The 22,191-nt window shown below is 37.4% G+C and overlaps 1 protein-coding gene across 1 annotated transcript in view; it reads right to left on the minus strand.

The window, feature by feature from the left end:
• Positions 1 to 22,191, minus strand: part of LOC149166679 (glycoside hydrolase family 2 protein) — a 471,778-nt gene that overhangs the window by 43,930 nt on the left and 405,657 nt on the right. Inside the window, 4 exon segments of the mRNA XM_089432736.1 lie at positions 13,957 to 14,082; positions 14,220 to 14,519; positions 14,630 to 14,685; positions 14,885 to 15,020. Coding sequence (XP_089288862.1) covers positions 13,957 to 14,082; positions 14,220 to 14,519; positions 14,630 to 14,685; positions 14,885 to 15,020 — 618 coding nt within the window.

Here is a 22,191-nt window from a genome sequence, read left to right on the forward strand (position 1 = left end):
TGCCTTCATCAAGGTTGCATATCTCACGATCTCTTCCTTCCTCACACATTTCATTCCTAGTAGCTTTCAATCAGAGTTTCTTCATTGTAGTCAACCACCTCATATTTCATATGAGGACATATTATGTTGATTTCATTTGGTGTGACTTACGTCTTTTTGCATCCTTTCAGAGGAGGAGATCCTTTTTCCTTCGATCATGCTTCTCAAGATAGAAGTATTGATCTACATCCATACAACATGACATTATAAAAGTTAAATACCAGTATACATACCTCATTTTACCTTTAGGTTGTCCAGGTTTCTTTCAGCAGCTTCCTTGATTGAGAGATCTTCAATCCATTGAACTACTCTTACGTCATCATATCATTATTCATGAACTCCATAGGTTGGAGTTTCCATGAAAACACTTGCATCATCCCTGGATCAGTGAAGATTCCATCAGAGAGTCTTGAGTATCTTAAAGATCCCTATCCAGCAAATGTTTCCCTTTTGTTGCATGATGAGAATTCTTCAAATGTTTGAGTTCTGCAAAGTTGTTGACTACAACTTGTCTTCTTTCATAGAGACCCTAAGTTGTTGACATAGGTATCTTACGTATCCTTGTGATTATAGTCATCCTCGTGATGATGTCAAGAGATCTTGTTTCTAATACTTCCATAATGTCACATCATATCCTGATAATATATTGTAGTCACATTCTTCGCAGGGTCTAGGATCCCAAAAGGTGACTTATAGAGAGAGACTAACTTAAAGAATTCTACTCCCTCTTACCATGGGCTGCATTCAGCTCCTTCCATCGTATCCAGTGACATGAATTTTTCTTTTCCTCCTATCAATGTTCTTTTAAGAACCATACTGTTCGTAATTCCTTTACTAGCTTCCCCAATGTCTACCTTATGAATTCAAAGGAGACCTTATTTAACGACTTTACTCATCTATGAGGACTAAGACTATCCTCCTCATTCTATGCAAGGACTTTTTCCATGAGGACTATAACTATCCTCCAGTATTTCTATTTCCTTACAAAACAAAATCATTAAACCAAAAACATGAAAGATACTTACTTGGCATGTGAAGAGGAGATCTTCACCTTGATACTTCCTTTGCTTGAGCTGCCCATCATGAATCACTAGTATCCTTTGATCAAGACTTCCTTGGAGACCTTCTAGCACCATAGCATGACATTTGTGATCTTGACATTATCTTGACTCCTAATTCATCTTCAAGGTGTTTTTGACTCCTACATTTGAAAACATTGTTGACATGCTAGTGATATTGTTGTCCCACAAGTGGACTTTATCACACTCAACATTCCTATAAGAAAACACCTATATCGAGCATTATCCAAATTATGATAGTGATATAGAAGGACTCATGTGCTGATCCGGGCACCATGCTATTGAGATCATAGACAAGATTTGAGATTGTGACAAGTATATTGTTATGACACTATACATCGATAATAATGTCTATGAGCACTATACGAGTTGTGTAGAGAGGCACAACGTTGTGAGCCCAAACTTGTCACCGAATTTATCACTGTTGCTCCATCGTTATAGCTTCACTGAGATCTTCATTGTTCTTTCACTGAGATCATACCTTTACTCGACTCATCATTGTAACACCGAGATCTTGCATGGAGATATAATCAATGCTTGTAACTATGTCTAGAGATCGGGATTATAACTTTGTCCAGTTGGTTACTGTGTGATTCATTCATCATGAATATACCTAGACTGAGTATGCTTCATTCAGATACTTTATATCACAGTTAAGCTAAGACTCAGGACAACGACAATAGTCACAGTGAAATGCCGAGACATGATATGAGATTTGATCTTCTTCATAACCTGAGACTGTATCAGTGATTAGATATCATGCCGAGATTGTATCACAAAATCACAGGGACTACAATTTTGTATCGCTGTGACCGTGATCATAGGAATGCTGAGACTGTATATTCTCCTTCTTCACTGAGACAGAGTATCTACCACGATTGTATGTCGAGATACAAACCTTCACTGTGTTAACCGAGACTTATATAGGAGTTTTCGTTACTTGCATTCCTATGATGACCCTTTGATGATAACCGTGGAGACATAAGATCTTGATCCTTCAATTTTTGACAAAACCCTTCAGCTTGCTTTTGATGCCCTACCTAACACTTGATCCTTGATTGTTTCTTTTTTTCCCTTCCTTAGACTGTAACCATAACTCCGATACCATGTTGAAGAATCTAGGGCAAGTTATTAATTATTCTTCCATCATTGACAACTGCTTGTGATATCTTTTATTTTTCTTGAGTTAACTTCTTTATGTCTGCTTGTTCTTTAATCATCAAACAATTCTCAAAACAAGAAAAACAATAAAGTACACATACACAAAATGTTGGCTCCAAGCTAGGGCAAAACCTCTCCTCTTGAGAGTAAAACTCTTGAATCTCTTCTTATAGATATTTAGATGATGAATACCAAGACCCTTGACAAAGTTGACACTAGATTACTTCCAAGATGTTTGTCACTATCCTCTGCACTGTTTGGCCCACAATCCACAGTCTATAGACTTGATATCACTGTACTCCTTCTTGGTCTCCTTATGTCTTCATTGTCCAGTCACAGTCCTCGATGACTTCTTTCTCGGCTGCCACAATTCTTCGTTTATGTTATTGTCTTGAGACAGTCCTTCATGCTTTTCGTTGGTTATGATAAAGATAAGATAGGCCACCACCGAGGGCTGACCGCAGTCACTGTATATACATACACCACCATCGAGAGTTGAACGCAGTCACTGTACATGCGTACAATCTTTGTTCACTATGATGAATGATCCGAAGACTTGTTCATTGACTCAACATCACTCCTTATATATATAGATTATCTATGCTACATAAGGCCGACATGAATGCCTTAAAGGTAGGCTGACATATCATCAAGGAGATCACTATCTTTTTGTAGAGCCGACTTGCACGAGGATAGTGACACTTGTTCTTGGAGCGTAATCTTTTGACCTTATGACTTTTATAATACTTATGATGAGACATAAAATCCTAAAGACATCAAGAAGAAGTCTCTGACCTATGGTAAACACATCTTGCTCATGAAACCCATGATGCAAGGAATAATAATTTTTGTTTTACATAATATTATAATTACAAGTCATAATGAAAACCGAACCTAGTTACATTTTCTTCAACATAGGATTTAGACCCTTTCGTGGAAATTTCAGATCTTGTAGACTAGTCTTAGAACCTTGCTTTCTTCATCAAGATCTTTGACCTTGACAAGGCTATTGATTTAGCCTTTCAGAATTTTGAAAGAGATCTTTAATGTTCTTCAAAACCCCTCGCTCTTCCTTGCTTAGGCTTGTGGCCTAGTCACTGTGGCAAGGGCTAATAGAATGTGCCCATAATTTGTTCTCCTTCTTTGTAGGAGTTCAGTCTTAGAGATCTAGTCTTTCTTCTTTGTTCTGAAGCCTATGTGACCTTCTTACTGCCCTTATGTCATCAAACCAAGCTTTGATACCATGTTGATAAATCTATGGCAGTATATAGATTGATTTTCCTTAATTTGATTTCTCTTTATACTTTGACAAGTTCTTGTGATTACATTGGTTTTTCATCATTATTATTATGTTCTTTCATCATCAAGACAAATGCCAAACAAGAAGATCACAAAGACACTAGAGATAAGCTCCAAGCCAGGGCAAAACCCCGATGAAGGGAAAAACCCATTCAAACTCTTCCTTTAGTAGAATCAAATCAAGTTGAGACCATCCTAGACCCTTGACCTAGATATCTCTCCATCCATCAAGTTAGCCTTTCAAGTAGATAAGTCATTTTTCTGGTTCACTTCTTCCAAAACTGCTCTTCAAGAACAATGGTTTCGACCTTCTCTATCATCCTTAATCTTCATCTCCTGCAGTCAGACTAAAAGCTTTCGGTCCTATCATTATAAAGGCAAACTTCGGTCCGGTAATATCTTTTGCAGACTTCGATCTTCTTCTTTCATTCTTTTTCATAGGTAGCTCTTCCTTATTGACTCTTCGAACCTCCTGTTGTCGCGCAGATTGACACGACAACGCTCAGACCGGGGGCTGTCACTCTGATCCCCGATCCCTCCGTTTAAGCCTGTTTCCCGCGGCTAAGGGGGGTAGTCCCTGTGAGATGATGAAGACCAACTGCCAAACAGTTGGGTGGGAGACACGAGACACGATCAAGATAAGCACTAAAATGATTTAATTAATTGAGCAGACCAGTGCCTTAAGAGATTGTGGCTAAAACGATTACTTGTTAAATGATAAAAATATGGACCATGAACAACAATCATCTATCATCAGCTAAATCTCTTAAAATGACCAAAACGATATCCAGCAACTGAAAATTAAAAAAAAAAGATGAAAGCCTTAAACCACCACGAGAATCATGAATTGTTAACCAGACATCGTATTCGTATCTCGACTTAAAAAAAAATCAGATAGTATGAAAGATATAACATGAAAACCACTGAATCCACGAAATTTTTATATATATATATATATATTTTTTTTTTTTTATTATTAAAAAAAGTTAAAAAAAATGAAATCTAAAATTTATCTAAAACTAAACTATTTTAAACATAAAACTAAAACTAAAAAATCATTATAAATAAATCTCTTTTTTTTATTTTTTTATAAAACCAAAATAAAACAAAATTTTAAAATCTAATTAAAGTTAAATGTAAAAAATCTAGAAAAGAAACAAAACTCTAAACTAAACTAAAATTAAAATCAAAAAATTTAAATTACAAACTAACAAAGCCTAAGTCCTAACGAAATTCGATTTTTTAAAATTAAAAAATATGAAGATAAATCTAAAGAATTAAATCTAAAACCAAACATAAAAACATAAAACTAATTTAACAAAATCAAAACATCACGTTTTTATTTTTTTGATTTTTTTTTTGGAATCTATATTTAAAACATGAAACTATATGAAATCGAATTTAACTAAATTGAAATCTAATCCTAAACCTATTGCTAACCCTAAACTAAAAAAATCTACACTAATAAAAAGAAATTAAGTACGCAGTACGCATTATATGACAGACCAAAAATTCGGATTTACCTGTTCCGGAGCGTAGAGGAAACTCACGAATGCATATCAAATCTGAGCAAAAAAATTTACCACCTGGTGCAGACGTAATCGACGGAGAGCTTAAGGTTGATGGCGGGGAAATGCAGCGGAACGAGTTTATACTTACCTGACTACCGACGGAAATGATACGCAGACACAAGAAGTAAACCTGGACAGATACGTAAAACCTGAGCCGGCGTGAATGAGATCTGCGCTTTATGTTTGCAGGTGCCACGTGAGGAAAGATTTGAAGCCGATTTTGATACCACGCTTTGAATGGAACGATGATGCAGACGCCAGACGGATAAAAGAAAAATCGTAACCCTGATGCCTGTTGATAACTCGCAGTCATGCCCACGCACGTATCAGAGAAATCGAAGTGAAACTCGAAACCTTCTCGATGGCGGACGAAGATCATTTGTAATGCAGGCTTTCGATCTTTTTCTTGTCTTTTTTTTTGCTGCTCAGATTTGAGACGGCTTGGTGACGGAATGATTTTTTCGTCGGCTGATGAAAAATCGTTTGCAATTTCCAGTGCTCAGACAGCGGCTTTTAAAGTTGGTTTGTTTTTTTTTTTTTTTTTATGGAGCTGTCTGCAGATACCCTGGACGGCAACGTTTTTTAGATCCGTTTATTGCAGCTGAAATCCACATACGATCCAGGACCACAAAGCCCAACACACTTATGAATATCGATTTGTCTACGGAAATACTGCTGTCAAAACTTCGATGAATACTCGCGCATGGACATTTCTATTTGCATGAAAACTGATGGCGGTCTTGCAGAGACAAAAACCCTATACCTGCAATCACAAAAGAAAACAAAACCCTAATGAAAACTGCATTTAGCAAAAAAAATATTAAAACCCTAGATCAGCCTAATAATTTACAGATTTGGCCCCTTCACAGCCAGATTTAACAATAAGAACAAGAAAATTTTAAAGAAAAGAAATTTCAGATTGTCACTGTAAAAAAAAAACTTCAGAAATTCTCTCATGCAGATCAGAAAAATAAAACCGAATGATAGACCCAGGATCAAATCCACTGGGCTCAGCAGAAAATGCTTGTGGGAGTTGGCTGGTTCAGCCGAGAACTTCCCCTAACGCCCACCAAATTCCTTCAGAAAATGTTTTCTGCACAGCTCAAAACAATCGTCAATAAAGAGGGCAAAAATGCTGCTAGATCTCAAACAGTAATGGAGATACCTGCCATTACTTCAGAAACCCTAACAGCACCCAAACCCTAGCAAGTGAGCAAGATACCTGTACCCACAATACTCTACAAAAGCTATTATTAACAGCTGAAAATAACATATGCAGAAAATGAAATGATCTCACAGCATTCCAAGAGAGTAACACCAGCAAGATATGGACCCCAAAGTCTTCTTTTATTAACCAGAAACAGATTTACAAGAGAGCTTCTTCAGTCTTTGACTCACCGATCGAATGATCTGAAATGACTCCTAGCACCCTATTTAAAGGAAATGATCCCAATGGCTAGTTCGAGTGATCCATGTAGAAATGATCTCGACCGTCGATGGAGATCAAGACATCTCTTGATCTCATCCGTCGATTTATTCACTTAAAATATTATTATTTTATTAGTTAGGGTTTTTGCTTTATTTTTAATTTTTATTTTTAATTTTTTTTTTTTATTTCATTTTTTTTTTTTTTTTTATTATTTTTATTCATTTTTTAATTCATTTTAAAATGGATCATCGAACTAAGCCTTCGGAAACATCACCTAGGACCTAGGACTTAGGACTCATGAGGGGATTTAAAACATTTTTCGACCCTCAGGACACATTACATCATGACTTTTACAATTTACATCTTAAGGGAGAAAACCCCTTTAACGTAGACCCTCACAAATCACCCAGTTCTGCGACACAACTATAATCTAGCAGATCAACACACTAGGATTCTCCTAAAATTCCAATGACAAAATCCATCCCGGCTTTGGGGTCAGGTTTGAAGGAAAACTCTGCCGATCCATGGATCGGTGAGACGAAAAACCTTCCGGGACGTAGATTACCATCAGAAAGTTAGGTCCACCTAGGCAATTTACATATATGACTCATGTCTGCTAAGATTATTTACAATTCATATATGCAGACTGGGTTTACAATAAAAAATGATTAAGCTGCTGATGATGGCAGGATGGCACGGACATGCTGATCAGGTGCTGCCCCTTTTTGCAAAGAAAAGAGGGGGGGGGGGTACTGCATGGGTAGTTGACCAGTAGAGGTCAACATCTGGCTCTACTTGGGGACACGTTGCTGCTTGCAGGAATGTGAGAATCCAGAATCTGCATCCATACAACACAAAAAATAAGTAGCGTCCATCCAAAAATCAGCATATACGTTAAGCACAATAAAGATAAAAGCTCTTCATTTATTAACTATCTAAAGCAGAAACGAAAATGCGGAAAAAACAAGGAGTAGGGTTAGAAATACGATACAAAGGATGCCCTACGGCATCAGATGTGTTCAATATAGTGCATACTGAGCATTTGCCTGCTTTCAGGCAAATCTGTCGGCTGCTTGTCGGATGTGCCATGTCCAATTTTGCATATGGTAGGACTCTTTCCTATCCGAGAATCAAGCTGCTCGCGTCCGTCTGATGAGTCAAATCTTCTTCTTATTTTCTTTCTCTTGCGCTTTTTCTTTCTGGCTGGTTGAATTGCTGATGACCTGGTACTTTCTGTTTCAAAGCTATCAGATGAAGTATGTAAGATATGCGTGCTATGTCTTTCTTCATCTTGCATCTGATCTTTATCATTCTTAAGTCTGTCTGGATCACCCTCAATCAACCATCTTTCAATCGAATCAACAACCTCCCAATAATAAGATGAATCCTGGTGCAGCAAATGAGAAGACTCCTGATTTATTGCTGTTTGCTGGTTTCTCTTATCCTCTGCCAGTTGCTGAAACCTTTGAACTTGTATTTTAATGGCATCCATCTGACTAGAGTGTTCAACCTTTACTGATTTGTCTGGCATGGTGCTCCTGCATGTCTTTTATTACTTTAACATTCTTTTCCTTTATGTCCATCAAGCAATGCTGCATAAAATTTATTTCTTCTTTATGATTCGCTTGCATGTCAGCCACTTGATTATTATGATTGAACGTCATGATAGTAATTTCCTCATCCATAGTTAATAACTTGTTTTGCATAGAGTCAATTTCCTTATCATGATCAGCTTTCATGGTCACCATATTTTCCTCTAAGACCGACAACCTGCTTTGCATGATTCTAATTTCTGTTTCATAATTAGTTTTTATGGCCTCAATTTCTTTAGCATGGTGACTTTGCGTGACCTCAATCTCCCTGTTACGTTTTTCCAGATGGGTGCATAAAGTTCTCACATCATTGACATAATTAGTTTGATTGCTTTCCATATTTTTCACCAGCATCATTAAATCTTGTATTATTTGCTTTTGCTCTTCCCTTTCATTGTCATTTGTCCCTGATTTTTCACTATCATGAACTGCAATATTTCCGGTGGATGACACATTCTGACATGATGAATCGTCTTGGGATCTTTCAGCTGGACCTCTTATTAAATTACTTTCATTCTGCTGCACAATTTTAGAGGCAGAAGGCAAGCTGTTTGGATAACCATATTTATCTTTAAAAGCATCAATAATGTCTTCTAAAGAAGTGAAAGATTCCTTAGGAAAACTGTTAAACCAATTCAAAGCATCATCTTCTAAAGAAAGGACAAATAGACGCATTTTGATATCTTCATGATTAAATTGAGGGGATCTGCAATATATGATCATGATGCGATCAAACAAGCCTAGATGCCTTCTAACAGCGATTGAATCACCACCTGAAAAAATAGGTAATTTAGAAATGGCCTCTTCTGGAAAATCATGGAGATGGTGAATAAAACGACATTGTTTAAATGAATAATCCATGATAAATAATAAGGGATCAGATGGATAATAGAACTAGCTCTTTGCTCAAGAAAATCAAAAGATGAAAGAAGTGGAGTCGCCACTTGAACAATGAATCTGATTCTAAGATCCAAAAAGTAACCACAAGCAGATATGAGGAAAGCTTCTTGTCTGGGAAAAATGAGAAAGTGGAGTCGCCACCCAAACAAGAAACAAACCCAAGACATGCTGCTGATGCCAAAAATATTGAATCTGCCAGCTCAAATGAGAAGATGAGAAGATGAATGTCGATGAAAATCCAGGAACAAAAAAACTCTATTCCCCGGCAACGGCGCCAAAAAATGTTGTCGCGCAGATTGACACGACAACGCTCAGACCGGGGGCTGTCACTCTGATCCCCGATCCCTCCGTTTAAGCCTGTCTCCCGCGGCTAAGGGGGGTAGTCCCTGTGAGATGATGAAGACCAACTGCCAAACAGTTGGGTGGGAGACACGAGACACGATCAAGATAAGCACTAAAATGATTTAATTAATTGAGCAGACCAGTGCCTTAAGAGATTGTGGGTAAAACGATTACTTGTTAAATGATAAAAATATGGACCATGAACAACAATCATCTATCATCAGCTAAATCTCTTAAAATGACCAAAACGATATCCAGCAACTGAAAATTTAAAAAAAAAGATGAAAGCCTTAAACCACCACGAGAATCATGAATTGTTAACCAGACATCGTATTCGTATCTCAACTTAAAAAAAAAATCAGATCTCAGTATGAAAGATATAACATGAAAACCACTGAATCCACGAAATTTTTATATATATATATATATATATATATATATATTTTTTTTTATTATTAAAAAAAGTTAAAAAAAAATGAAATCTAAAATTTATCTAAAACTAAACTATTTTAAACATAAAACTAAAACTAAAAAATCATTATAAATAAATCTCTTTTTTTTATTTTTTTATAAAACCAAAATAAAACAAAATTTTAAAATCTAATTAAAGTTAAATGTAAAAAATCTAGAAAAGAAACAAAACTCTAAACTAAACTAAAATTAAAATCAAAAAATTTAAATTACAAACTAACAAAGCCTAAGTCCTAAAGAAATTCGATTTTTTAAAATTAAAAAATATGAAGATAAAGCTAAAGAATTAAATCTAAAACCAAACATAAAAACATAAAACTAATTTAACAAAATCAAAACATCACGTTTTTATTTTTTTGATTTTTTTTTTGGAATCTATATTTAAAACATGAAACTATATGAAATCGAATTTAACTAAATTGAAATCTAATCCTAAACCTATTGCTAACCCTAAACTAAAAAAATCTACGCTAATAAAAAGAAATTAAGTACGCAGTACGCATTATATGACAGACCAAAAATTCGGATTTCCCTGTTCCGGAGCGTAGAGGAAACTCACGAATGCATATCAAATCTGAGCAAAAAAATTTACCACCTGGTGCAGACGTAATCGACGGAGAGCTTAAGGTTGATAGCGGGGAAATGCAGCGGAACGAGTTTATACTTACCTGACTGCCGACGGAAATGATACGCAGACCAAGAAGTAAACCTGGACAGATACGTAAAACCTGAGCCGGCATGAATGAGATCTGCGCTTTATGTTTGCAGGTGCCACGTGAGGAAAGATTTGAAGTCGATTTTGATACCACGCTTTGAATGGAACGATGATGCAGACGCCAGACGGATAAAAGAAAAATCGTAACCCTGATGCCTGTTGATAACTCGCAGTCATGCCCACGCACGTATCAGAGAAATCGAAGTGAAACTCGAAACCTTCTCGATGGCGGACGAAGATCGTTTGTAATGCAGGCTTTCGATCTTTTTCTTGTCTTTTTTTTTGCTGCTCAGATTTGAGACGGCTTGGTGACGGAATGATTTTTTCGCCGGCTGATGAAAAATTGTTTGCAATTTCCAGTGCTCAGACAGCGGCTTTTAAAGTTGGTTTGTTTTTTTTTTTTTTGTGGCGCTGTCTGCGGATACCCTGGACGGCAGCGTTTTTTAGATCCGTTTATTGCAGCTGAAATCCACATACGATCCAGGACCACAAAGCCCAACACACTTATGAATATCGATTTGTCTACGGAAATACTGCTGTCAAAACTTCGATGAATACTCGCGCATGGACATTTCTATTTGCATGAAAACTGATGGCGGTCTTGTAGAGACAAAAACCCTATACCTGCAATCACAAAAGAAAACAAAACCCTAATGAAAACTGCATTTAGCAAAAAAAATATTAAAACCCTAGATCAGCCTAATAATTTACAGATTTGGCCCCTTCACAGCCAGATTTAACAATAAGAACAGGAAAATTTTAAAGAAAAGAAATTTCAGATTGTCACTGTAAAAAAAAAACTTCAGAAATTCTCTCATGCAGATCAGAAAAATAAAACTGAATGATAGACCCAAGATCAAATCCACTGGGCTCAGCAGAAAATGCTTGTGGGAGTTGGCTGGTTCAGCCGAGAACTTCCCCTAACGCCCACCAAATTCCTTCAGAAAATGTTTTCTGCACAGCTCAAAACAATCGTCAATAAAGAGGGCAAAAATGCTGCTAGATCTCAAACAGTAATGGAGATACCTGCCATTACTTCAGAAACCCTAACAGCACCCGAACCCTAGCAAGTGAGCAAGATACCTGTACCCACAATACTCTACAAAAGCTATTATTAACAGCTGAAAATAACATATGCAGAAAATGAAATGATCTCACAGCATTTCAAGAGAGTAACACCAGCAAGATTATGGACCCCAAAGTCTTCTTTTATTAACCAGAAACAGATTTACAAGAGAGCTTCTTCAGTCTTTGACTCACCGATCGAATGATCTGAAATGACTCCTAGCACCCTATTTAAAGGAAATGATCCCAATGGCTAGTTCGAGTGATCCATGTAGAAATGATCTCGACTGTCGATGGAGATCAAGACATCTCTTGATCTCATTCGTCGATTTATTCACTTAAAATATTATTATTTTATTAGTTAGGGTTTTTGCTTTATTTTTAATTTTTTTTTTTATTTATTTTTTATTTTATTATTTTTATTCATTTTTTTAATTTTTTAATTCATTTTAAAATGGATCATCGAACTAAGCCTTCGGAAACATCACCTAGGACCTAGGACTTAGGACTCATGAGGGGATTTAAAACATTTTTCGACCCTCAGGACACATTACATCATGACTTTTACAATTTACATCTTAAGGGAGAAAACCCCTTTAACGTAGACCCTCACAAATCACCCAGTTCTGCGACACAACTATAATCTAGCAGATCAACACACTAGGATTCTCCTAAAATTCCAATGACAAAATCCATCCCGGCTTTGGGGTCAGGTTTGAAGGAAAACTCTGCTGATCCATAGATCGGTGAGACGAAAAACCTTCCGGGACGTAGATTACCATCAGAAAGTTAGGTCCACCTAGGCAATTTACATATATGACTCATGTCTGCTAAGATTATTTACAATTCATATATGCAGACTGGGTTTACAATAAAAAATGATTAAGCTGCTGATGATGGCAGCACGGACATGCTGATCAGGTGCTGCCCCTTTTTGCAAAGAAAAGAGGAGGGGGGGTACTGCATGGGTAGTTGACCAGTAGAGGTCAACACCTCCTGTCTCAACAGAATTGCAGATCGAATAGATTATGGTACTGTGACAATTTCTGAATCTACGCATCAGAAATCCTACTGCAATCATTGGTTTATAATCTCCTACTTGTTTTTACATTCAACAAGTTATTTAATTATTTAAATAGTGATGAAAACACTATTAGTTTTCTTTTCATATTTATGTGTCAATGCATTTATTTTATGTTGTGGATGCTTTAGATACAAACAAAATTGAAAAAAAAATGAATATTTTTGTTTTTTTTTTTTTTTTTAATTTTGCCAATTTATTGCTGTTTTTTACCGATTTTATCCCGATTGCGATGTTCACAACTATATATATAAAGTTTTCACCTGTTCAAAATTGTCTTAGTGCAGTTTTTTTTCGGCTATCACTGTCTTCATGGTTTGGTCATTTCCAGCACACATATGACCTGTTGATTTGACATAAATTAAGGCTGAAATTATTACGTGATTTGACATTTATACTGAAGATAATAGGATAAACTTACTGCTTTAATCTGCATTAATTGCAATGCTTTCAGATCTGGTTTATGCATGAAGAGATTGCCTTCAAGGGCAGACTTGTTGGCATATATTTGGTACCTTCTCTCTTGGATTGCCTATTGTAATGGAGTTGATTTGAAGTGAAATATTGTATGTTGTTTACTGCTGTATTTGTATTTCAGTTCACCCCAAAGGCTGATAATTCATGGGAATTAGATCCATGAAACCTTTAAATAGATGAAATTTCGAAATTTGCAAATGAATCCTCAATTCATGAAAATTTCTTACAATAGTGTTCAAGGAAAGAAAGTAGTACAGTCCGTAGAAATAATATCTTCGAGAATATAAGTAACTAGCCAAGAAAATACATAGAATATTGGCCAGAGTTCAAACAAGAATGGAATTCTGGGTTCTGCACAGTGTAGTGATGATAACTAAGTCCTTGTACACTGAGAATCTCATGTAAAGCCCAAAGTTGAGACTTGATATAATTAATGCGTGCAAGAAAAAAGTCACGAGAAACTTCGAAGTTCTAACAGTGTAATACAGTAGAATTGTTGACAGAAATGTAGGAGAGAAAATAGGAAATACTATGCTTCAGACAAGTCCGAACAGGAAATAGGAGATTTGGGACACATTCCAAACTCCAACACTTTCAAGAGATTAGAAAACTTAGTTTGGCAAACTCAGAAATATCAAATGGCGCAGACACCTATTTTAACATTAATGTTTTGTTTTAAATGCATGCTTCCAACTTAACTTAGATATGGAACAAAACAAAACAACCAAAAGTTACCTTCCAGTCCTGCAGAATTCCTGTGCTTGAATCAAATTCCATTTCCCAATCCTGCCCCTTATAGATTCGTATGGTGTTTTCAAAACGCTCACCTTCTAATCTTGTACTTTCAGACATAGTTAGAATCTGAAAACCAAAATTGAACTGTAAAGTTAAACAAATAAAGAAAGAGATCATGAAGGAAAGATTGCAAAGCAGCGTGGTCAAAGCAAATTCAAAATAGATGCACACATTGTTTCCTGAAATGAAGCAAGGGTACATACAATTGGTGCATGTGCATGTCTAAAAGGAAGGGAAAGTTGTTCAGAAGCCACAAGATGCCCAGCATCTGCCCAGCGGGTGGGGTGTATCAGCTTAGCAGTGATTATTATAAATCCCTCCATTGTAGATGAATTAACCCAGTGTGAGTACCATGGACATGACTGTAACAAAATTGTATGTTTATTTTGAGGTTCCAGTGGAGGTAAATCCATTAATCCAGTTCCCAAAACTTTACCATCCCCACTCAGAGACCAACCAATCTCCAGATTTTCTGTTGTATCAAAGAAATTCTTGTTATATATCTGCAAACAAAAATTCTACATCCATTAGACACTGAAACAATGAAACTATTATTTTCTATTGTATCTTGATACATAACATACAATCAAAAAATTGAATAAAAAGAGGATACCTCAATGGTGTCTTCCCTCTTTGAAATCCTTATTGGTTGGTAAACATATTTGATCTCTGCAAGGGTATATCACAAAATATAATGAGAAAACCAGATATTTGATAAAAGTTATCTTGTATTCTTAAGAATAATGGTATAATTTTCCTCATCTCTCCATTTCCCCATCTCTTTACTATTTTTTCCAGCTTTAAACCTCTATAAAGTTTCATCTAAATATATTATAGCCTATTAAATCAGATATACACATCGACGCACCATTGAGTCCTGGATGAGGAGTTCGATCTGGCCATGTTAGACCATCTAAGCAAAAATTCAGGTCATTTGGAAAGTCCCCAAAATCACCTCCATATGCCCAGTGTTTCTTACCATCAGCTCCCTCCTTTAATAAGCCCTATGGAAAATCCAATGATGATGACATATTTGAAAAGTGGAAAGAATAATTATAATGAAAAACAGATGAATGGTCTAAGAATCAACTCTCAAAAGCATTTCTAAATTGTAGCATCAACTGTCCATCTTATCTCAACAAAGCCAGTGAGACACTACCAGCAATCAACTGATCCTCAAATTCTTATGTGCGTGTTTTACAGTGTTCAACACAGTTGCAACTAAACTTTTAAGGTACTCACGAAATGACTTTTCATCACAGCCAAATCCTACTGAAGTGCCAATGCATCCTTAATGCGTTACAACTACCAAATATGTGTAGGGTAACCCTCGGAAGAACAGAAAATGGAGTACTTTATATCTGAAATACTGGATTCATCAAAAAACAAATAAACATTATTATATTCATCTTTACCAGAGATAAGTTTAGCCAGTGTCCTTATTATCTCATAGAACAATGGGGTTGGATATCTTTCCTGAACAAGTTTCAAATGGATAAAATATGATGTTGATTTGTGTAGCTTGGGAGGTACTTCCAGAACCCCTGGGGTACTGGGTTTGTGAGAAGTTGACCTACAAAAGTGGTTTGTGGGCAGTGTACCCAAGCAGTGGGTTTTGTACCCAAAGTTGTGGGCGCAAGACCAAGTAGAGAAATTGATAGTTTATTCATTGCAAGCATGTGGGGCACCCTTGATGGACTAAGGGGCACCTAAGGCTTCGATGGAGAGGCGAAAGAAAATTCAAAGCGAATTTATTTCAAATGATAGTGGGGTTTTTTGTGTTTGGTGCAAGTCGGCTTGATCAATAAGACATGATCCTTGGTAGAGGATCACCTAAGATCACTATAAGTAGAAGTGAATTCAAGCTCATTTTTACACACCACAAGTGCAATCTCATCAAAAGAAGATTCACAAGAAGGCCGCAGATCTCAAGGAGCCAAGTTAGCAAAGGAGAGGAAGGACAAGTCTTGTCTTTTGTCTTATGATCTGTCTAACTGAGTTCATGGAGGACTGTATGTGAAGTTCTGGGCTTAGTTTGGTTTGTTGTTTTTGTGCTAATCTTTGTGACAGTCGAAGCTAAGTTCTGTGCAGTAAAGGTGGGCCGAGATACCTGTTTGTGGAATAAGACAAGGCCAAGTGAGGGTTGAGTCTCCTCAAGGGATAGTGTAGGTGTTGGCAGGTTTGTAAGGAAGGTTAACACATTTTTTTGTGACTGTTGCTGTACAAACTAGCAAGCCTAGTTTGTAGGCTAAAGGTAGAAGGAACAACAACAATTTGGGGCAAAGGTCCACTTTCACCACAACCTATGTCCCTTTCTCTTCTCGAATTTTCATTGACGAGAAGAGTCACAGTGCGGAGGGAATCACCTAGGGTAAGAAGATCAAGGATGAGGTTCTATGGTGATTTCCAAGGCCCATTCAAGGAGCGACTCGATTAATGGTTCAAATGCTTCAAAGGAAGCTGGAAGGCTCCCCAAGAAAGACCAATGAAGGTTGACTAGACCTCGGGCTCAAGAATGTTCAATAATGATGAGCGCTTAAGATCAAGACTTCCAATATTCTCTTATGATTAATATGTCTATTGAAGCACGACCCTTATGAAACCCGCGGGTAGAACAAGTCACATGTCAGGACGGGTCAACCCCATAGAACCCGCAGTCTAGACCCTTACCCTGCGGGTTTTGTACAAGACCCAGCTACCCGCATCAAACCCGCAGGTAGCCCATTAAACTCTCATCGGACCCCTATAAGACCCTCTGGGCATCAAAACCCACAATTTGTCCAAAAATTCGAATTTTTTCTTTTTTCATTTTTGGAAATGAGGTGGAGGAAAAGGGAAATTGGAGGGAAAAAAAGGCTTTATAAGCACCTCTCTCCCCTCCATTTCTAATTTACTTGTCATTTGATTGTTTGGCTAATTTGTGTGAGTGTTGAAACTTGAGAGTGAAGCTAAAGGAGCGTGAAGGAGCTGTTGGAGGAGGCTAAAGGAGGCTTCATCGGATCAGACTAAGCTTCAGGTAGGCTTCATGAACCTAGTTAGAATGCTTTCCATGTATTTGTTTTTGTTTTTATTTTTTATGTTTGCAATTTTTGTTTGTTTGTTTGGAAATGCCTGTGGCTGAGTTTCTCAGCCACACAGGGCCGTTGTGTCGCTGAGAAACTCAGCCACACAACGGCCCTATGTGGCCGAGAAACTTAGCCACACAGTAGCCCTGTGTGGCTGAGAAACTCAGCCACACAACCAAAAAAAATTGCAAATTATAAAAAAAATTCAAAACCAAAAAAAATTTAAATTTATTTTTTTTCTTCCAGATTTTGTCACCATGCCACCAAAGGGTTTCAGACAATCTTGTGACTCGGCATGGGCACATGGTCAACGAATCATTCCCAGTGATGACCACAATATCAAGTGCAATTATTGCAATGCCACAATGCATGTAGGCATAAACAGGCTAAAATAACACCTAGCCAAAATTCCTAGGCATGGTGTGGGATGTTGTCAAAGTTGCCCTAATGAAGTCACTACTAAAATGGTAGCTGCTTTGGAATCCATTAAAGAAGAAAGTCCTAAGAGGGCAAGAAGGAAGGATGAGATTTTTGGGATAGGTAGATCTTCATCTCAGAGTGAAACATAGTTTCAAAGTCCAGGTATTGGTAACTCCTCTTCAACTGCTATGGCAAACATGAGTATAACCTCTTCTTTCTTCAGTCCTCGTACAACTCTAGGATCTCAACCAACCTCGGACAGTTTCAATGATAAGAAGAGGAAGGAGGCAGATATGGTAGTGAGGAGGTTTTGGTACCATAACAGTCTTTCATTCAACTATGCGAAGTCTTATTTTTATCAGTCCATGGTGGATGCTATTGCATGTGCTAGCCCTGGATACAAAGCCCCATCTTATAATGCACTTATGGGGAAAGAGCTAGATGAGGAGCTTAAGTGTGTCAAGGAACAATTGGAGAGCATTAAAAGCTCATGGAAATTTACAAGTTGTACACTTATGCCAGATGGGTGGATAGATCAGAGGGGTAGAACAATAATAAATTTTGTTGTAGCTTGCCCTAAAGGAACCATGTTCCTAAAATACATTGATGCATCTGCAAATGTAAAAGATACACATTTGATTTTTTCATTGTTCGCTGATGTGGTGGAGGAAGTTGGGGTTGCAAATGTTGTCCAAGTAATCACAAACAATGCAACAAATTATGTGGTAGCTGGAAGGTTGCTTTGGGCCACATATCCCACCATTTTTTGGACTCCATGCACTACCCATTGCATAGACTTGATGCTAGAGGACATTGGGAAGTTGGAGTGGCTGCAAGACATTGTGCAAGAATGCAAGCATATTACCAAGTATATTTATAATCATGCTTGGGTGTTGAACCTTATGAGGGAGTTCACACAAGGTGAGCTTAGTTGCCCAACTGTCACATGGTTTGCTACAAACTTTCTTTCCCTCCAAAGCCCTCTGTATGAGTACCAAGCTTTGAGAAGAAGGTTTTGTAGCCAACAATGGGTATTTTGGAAAGATGGCACAGAATTGGAAGTAATGTCTGTGAAAACATCTGTCTTTGCTGATAGTTTGTGGGACAAAGTGACTGAGATTGTCCGCTTCACTAAGCCCCTTGTGAAAGTCTTGAGATTGATGGATGGAGAGAAACCTGCAATGGAATATATTTATGAGGGCATGCACAGGGCCAAAGAGGCCATCAAGACTTTCTATAAGGGAAATGAATCTAAATATCTCCCTATATGGCAAATTATTGATTCCAGGTGGGACAGGAAACTACATTCACCATTGCATGCAACAGGAGCATATCTCAATCTGAGTTTATTCTATAATGAGGGGTCTAGCATTCAAAGAGATCCCGAGGTGATGAGAGGTGGCATGATATGCATTGAGAAGATGTTCCCGGATCTAGATATTCAGGAGAAAATCAACTTACAACGAGATATGTACAAGGAAGCATCTGGCATGTTTGGATTCAACTCAAGCCAACGTCTCAAGGACAAGAAAATGCCTTGTAAGTGCAAATTGTTAGAACTTAGCTTGTAATTTTGCCAGTTCTCTTTTATGTGTTTGGCATTGCAAACTGATAATCTTTGTTGTTATTTTTTTACAACTCACTGGTGGATAGATTGTGGCACTGAGGCACCACAATTACAAGAATTCGCCATCAAAGTTTTGAGTCAACCCTGTAGTGCTTCTTCTTGTGAGCGCAATTGGTCAATGTTTGAGCACATCCACAACAAAAAGAGAAACAGGTTGGAGCATGAGAGGTTGGAGAACTTGGTTTTCATCTACTACAACCTTCGAATGCTCACAAAACAAGTGCAACCAAAGGATACATATCCAATTTTATTGGATACTATTGATTTAGAGTCTAATTGGGTTGTGGAGGACCTTGATTTGAGTTGGCTTGATGAAGAGACTAAGAATCTCTCTAGTTTTCCATCTCAAATGGAGACTCCAAATACACCTGCCTCACAGTTGCTTCAATCTTCCAATGTTACCACTAGCTCCATGAGGGCTTATTTTCGGCGTGGTCGTCCATGAGTGATGAGACTCAAGATTGTTATGAGACAATAATTTATCATTTATGACATATTCATTTGAATTTTGAACTTGCTAACATTTTTTATGTTAATTATGGAATCATGAGTCCTTTTCTTATTCAGTATCTAAATGTTTTGCTTACAAAAATCGAATATGTTATGTAGTACTTTTATAGATATGAGATGATGTTATGAATTATTGCATATATTGTGGTTTTTATAACTTATAAGGATTGGAATTGTCATTAGTTTCTTTTTTGTACTTAAAAATTTAAACATTTTAAGTTATTTTTGTATTTTGACGGGTCTTATAAGGGTCGTTCCCGAGTCTTATACGAGTCGACTAGTTGATGTTGTGACGAGTCTTATACGAGTACGAGTCGTGCAACATTGGTCTATACTAGGGCCCAAAGTGAGGCAAGGACGACTCATTCAATGGAAAGATTTAATCAAAGTGCAAGCTTTGGGAGAAGCTAGGATGACTTTCCACAAAAAAACCCCTTGGGAAAAATACTATAAGAGACCTAGGGTTGAGAGATATACATGAGGTAAAGGCTCATCCAATGGTCAACTATAGTTAAGAGAAAAGGTTTTGAATGATGAACTACAAAGTGCAAACCTTCAAGAAATCCCCAAGTCAAAAGTAGCTTCAAGGGTTCCCACTTGGTGTGATAGCTAGGGCATCAATTTATTTGAAATTCCACTGTCGGAATTCATTCAAAATTGGAGGATGCCTAGAGGAGACACAAATGAAGAAATTTGTACAGACGGAATCCCAAAATTCCTCCTCCCTAGAATTTCGCACCAAGCCCTAGAAAATCTCCTTATCCTTGGATGGATGAAAAAAAGGAAGAAAAAATGTGAAACAATGATATTTCGTCGAGTTAATGTGATCACCAAGGATCTAAGACTAGTGCCTAGCTATTGGGAAGATTGGAGTTAAAATGATCTCAATTTAGGAAACTTTGCTCTTCAAGGAGGCCTAAAGAAGCAACTTCACTAACTATGGATGCAGCTACACAACAACTTTAGACTTTTATACTTCGATGACAAAGGTTATGGTGTTTCAAGGATCCAAATACACATTATCCTTTAGGAACATTCATTCATTCTTTGCCCAATGAGTAACACATGCAAAAAATTCCAATAGTTTCAATGATTCCACTAATTCGCATTAATTAGGGCCCATTATTTCACCATACAAAAATAATTCCATGCATTAGACACTTGTTAAAACAAAAATATAGCATTATATTGCTCTTACAAGACAAACACGAGTATATCCATCCACATTCCTGCAAAAGAGAAGCTCCAAGGGAGACAGCGAAAACTTTCCACACATCAAAATGCATTTAATCATCCAAATCATTCCAAAAATTGCAGGTCTAAATTCTTTAGAGAGAGATACCAAATCCAAGTGATGATGATGAATACAAATGAGGTCTCTTCACTTTATATGAGCCTCAAGGGGTTCGATTTAGTCTAATTAGCCTAATAAGCCCCTAAAAACAACTTTAATGTGCAAAATAACAATCTAATTGGTGACAAGCCCATCAAATAGCTCAAAAGTACAAAATAAGCTTTTCTAATGAGGCCAAAATGATAGAATCAGGGTGCAAAGGGTTGTTGGAAGGCCAATATATGTCATGTTACCACTCAAACCAGTAGGGGACCTAAAGGGGTCCCTAAGAGTGCAATTGCTAGGTTAAGGGCAACTATGGAGGCTTAGCCCACTATCAGCACAGCTAAGTCCCCCTACCCTTCACGGACTTTCATCGATGGGAGGAGTCTCAATAGTGTAGGGATTCACTTCTAAAGTATTTGTCAATGGATAGGTGAGAAGTGACCCCAAAAACCCTTTCCCAAGGGTGGAGTTAAGAATGGAGCTTGCTTGCTCTTTAAGCAAGGCACTTGGTCCACCAGGGATAAGGGGTGAGGATTGGAGGGTTGAGGGGGAAAGGACAAGCTTATGAACAACTTTCTCAATCCCTAAAATCCTTGGGAAACTTGGATTCCCAAATGGTCCTTGACAAATAGTCTTTATTGAGAAGTGGGACCACACGGGGCCAAGTGGACCCAGCCCAGGTTCGAGGATGGAATGTAGCAACCAATGATGTTCCTATCCTGGGCAAGGGGAGGGAAAAGGACCAAACAAGAATACTTTCTTCAAAAAGTTGAATTGATCCTATTGAGGTCTAGCCTTGGGGATGCCTAGGCACAATTTGATCCTAGAGCTAAGGCTTGAGATTCTCATAGATTCCACCATTAGAATTGCCTCAAATTTGGAGGAGAGGGAGGAGACCCACCAACGTAGTAACCTATAGGAGATCGATTTTTTCCTTGGGTCAATTCCCGGGAAATTGATGCCCTAGGTGACCTAATGGGGCTAGACTTGGGGAAAAGGGGATAATGGTTAAAAGAGGGTTGAAATGACCACCCTTTTTGAGGGATAAGTGCCTAGTTCAGTTGGGGATATGGAGTCAAGGATAATGATGAGTAAGAACTTGGTTTCTTTATCAAGGAGGCCCAGAAAGTCAACTTCATCTAATGTTGAGAGAGAAAAGAAAATTGAGCTTCAAGCATTTATACTTCAAAGCAAATGATGCAAACTTCTCTAGA

The sequence above is a fragment of the Pinus tabuliformis genome, chromosome 5_1 (genome assembly GCF_031772625.1).
Source record: "Pinus tabuliformis cultivar Carrire ecotype Pingquan chromosome 5_1, CPIR1, whole genome shotgun sequence".
NCBI classification, from domain to species: domain Eukaryota; kingdom Viridiplantae; phylum Streptophyta; class Pinopsida; order Pinales; family Pinaceae; genus Pinus; species Pinus tabuliformis.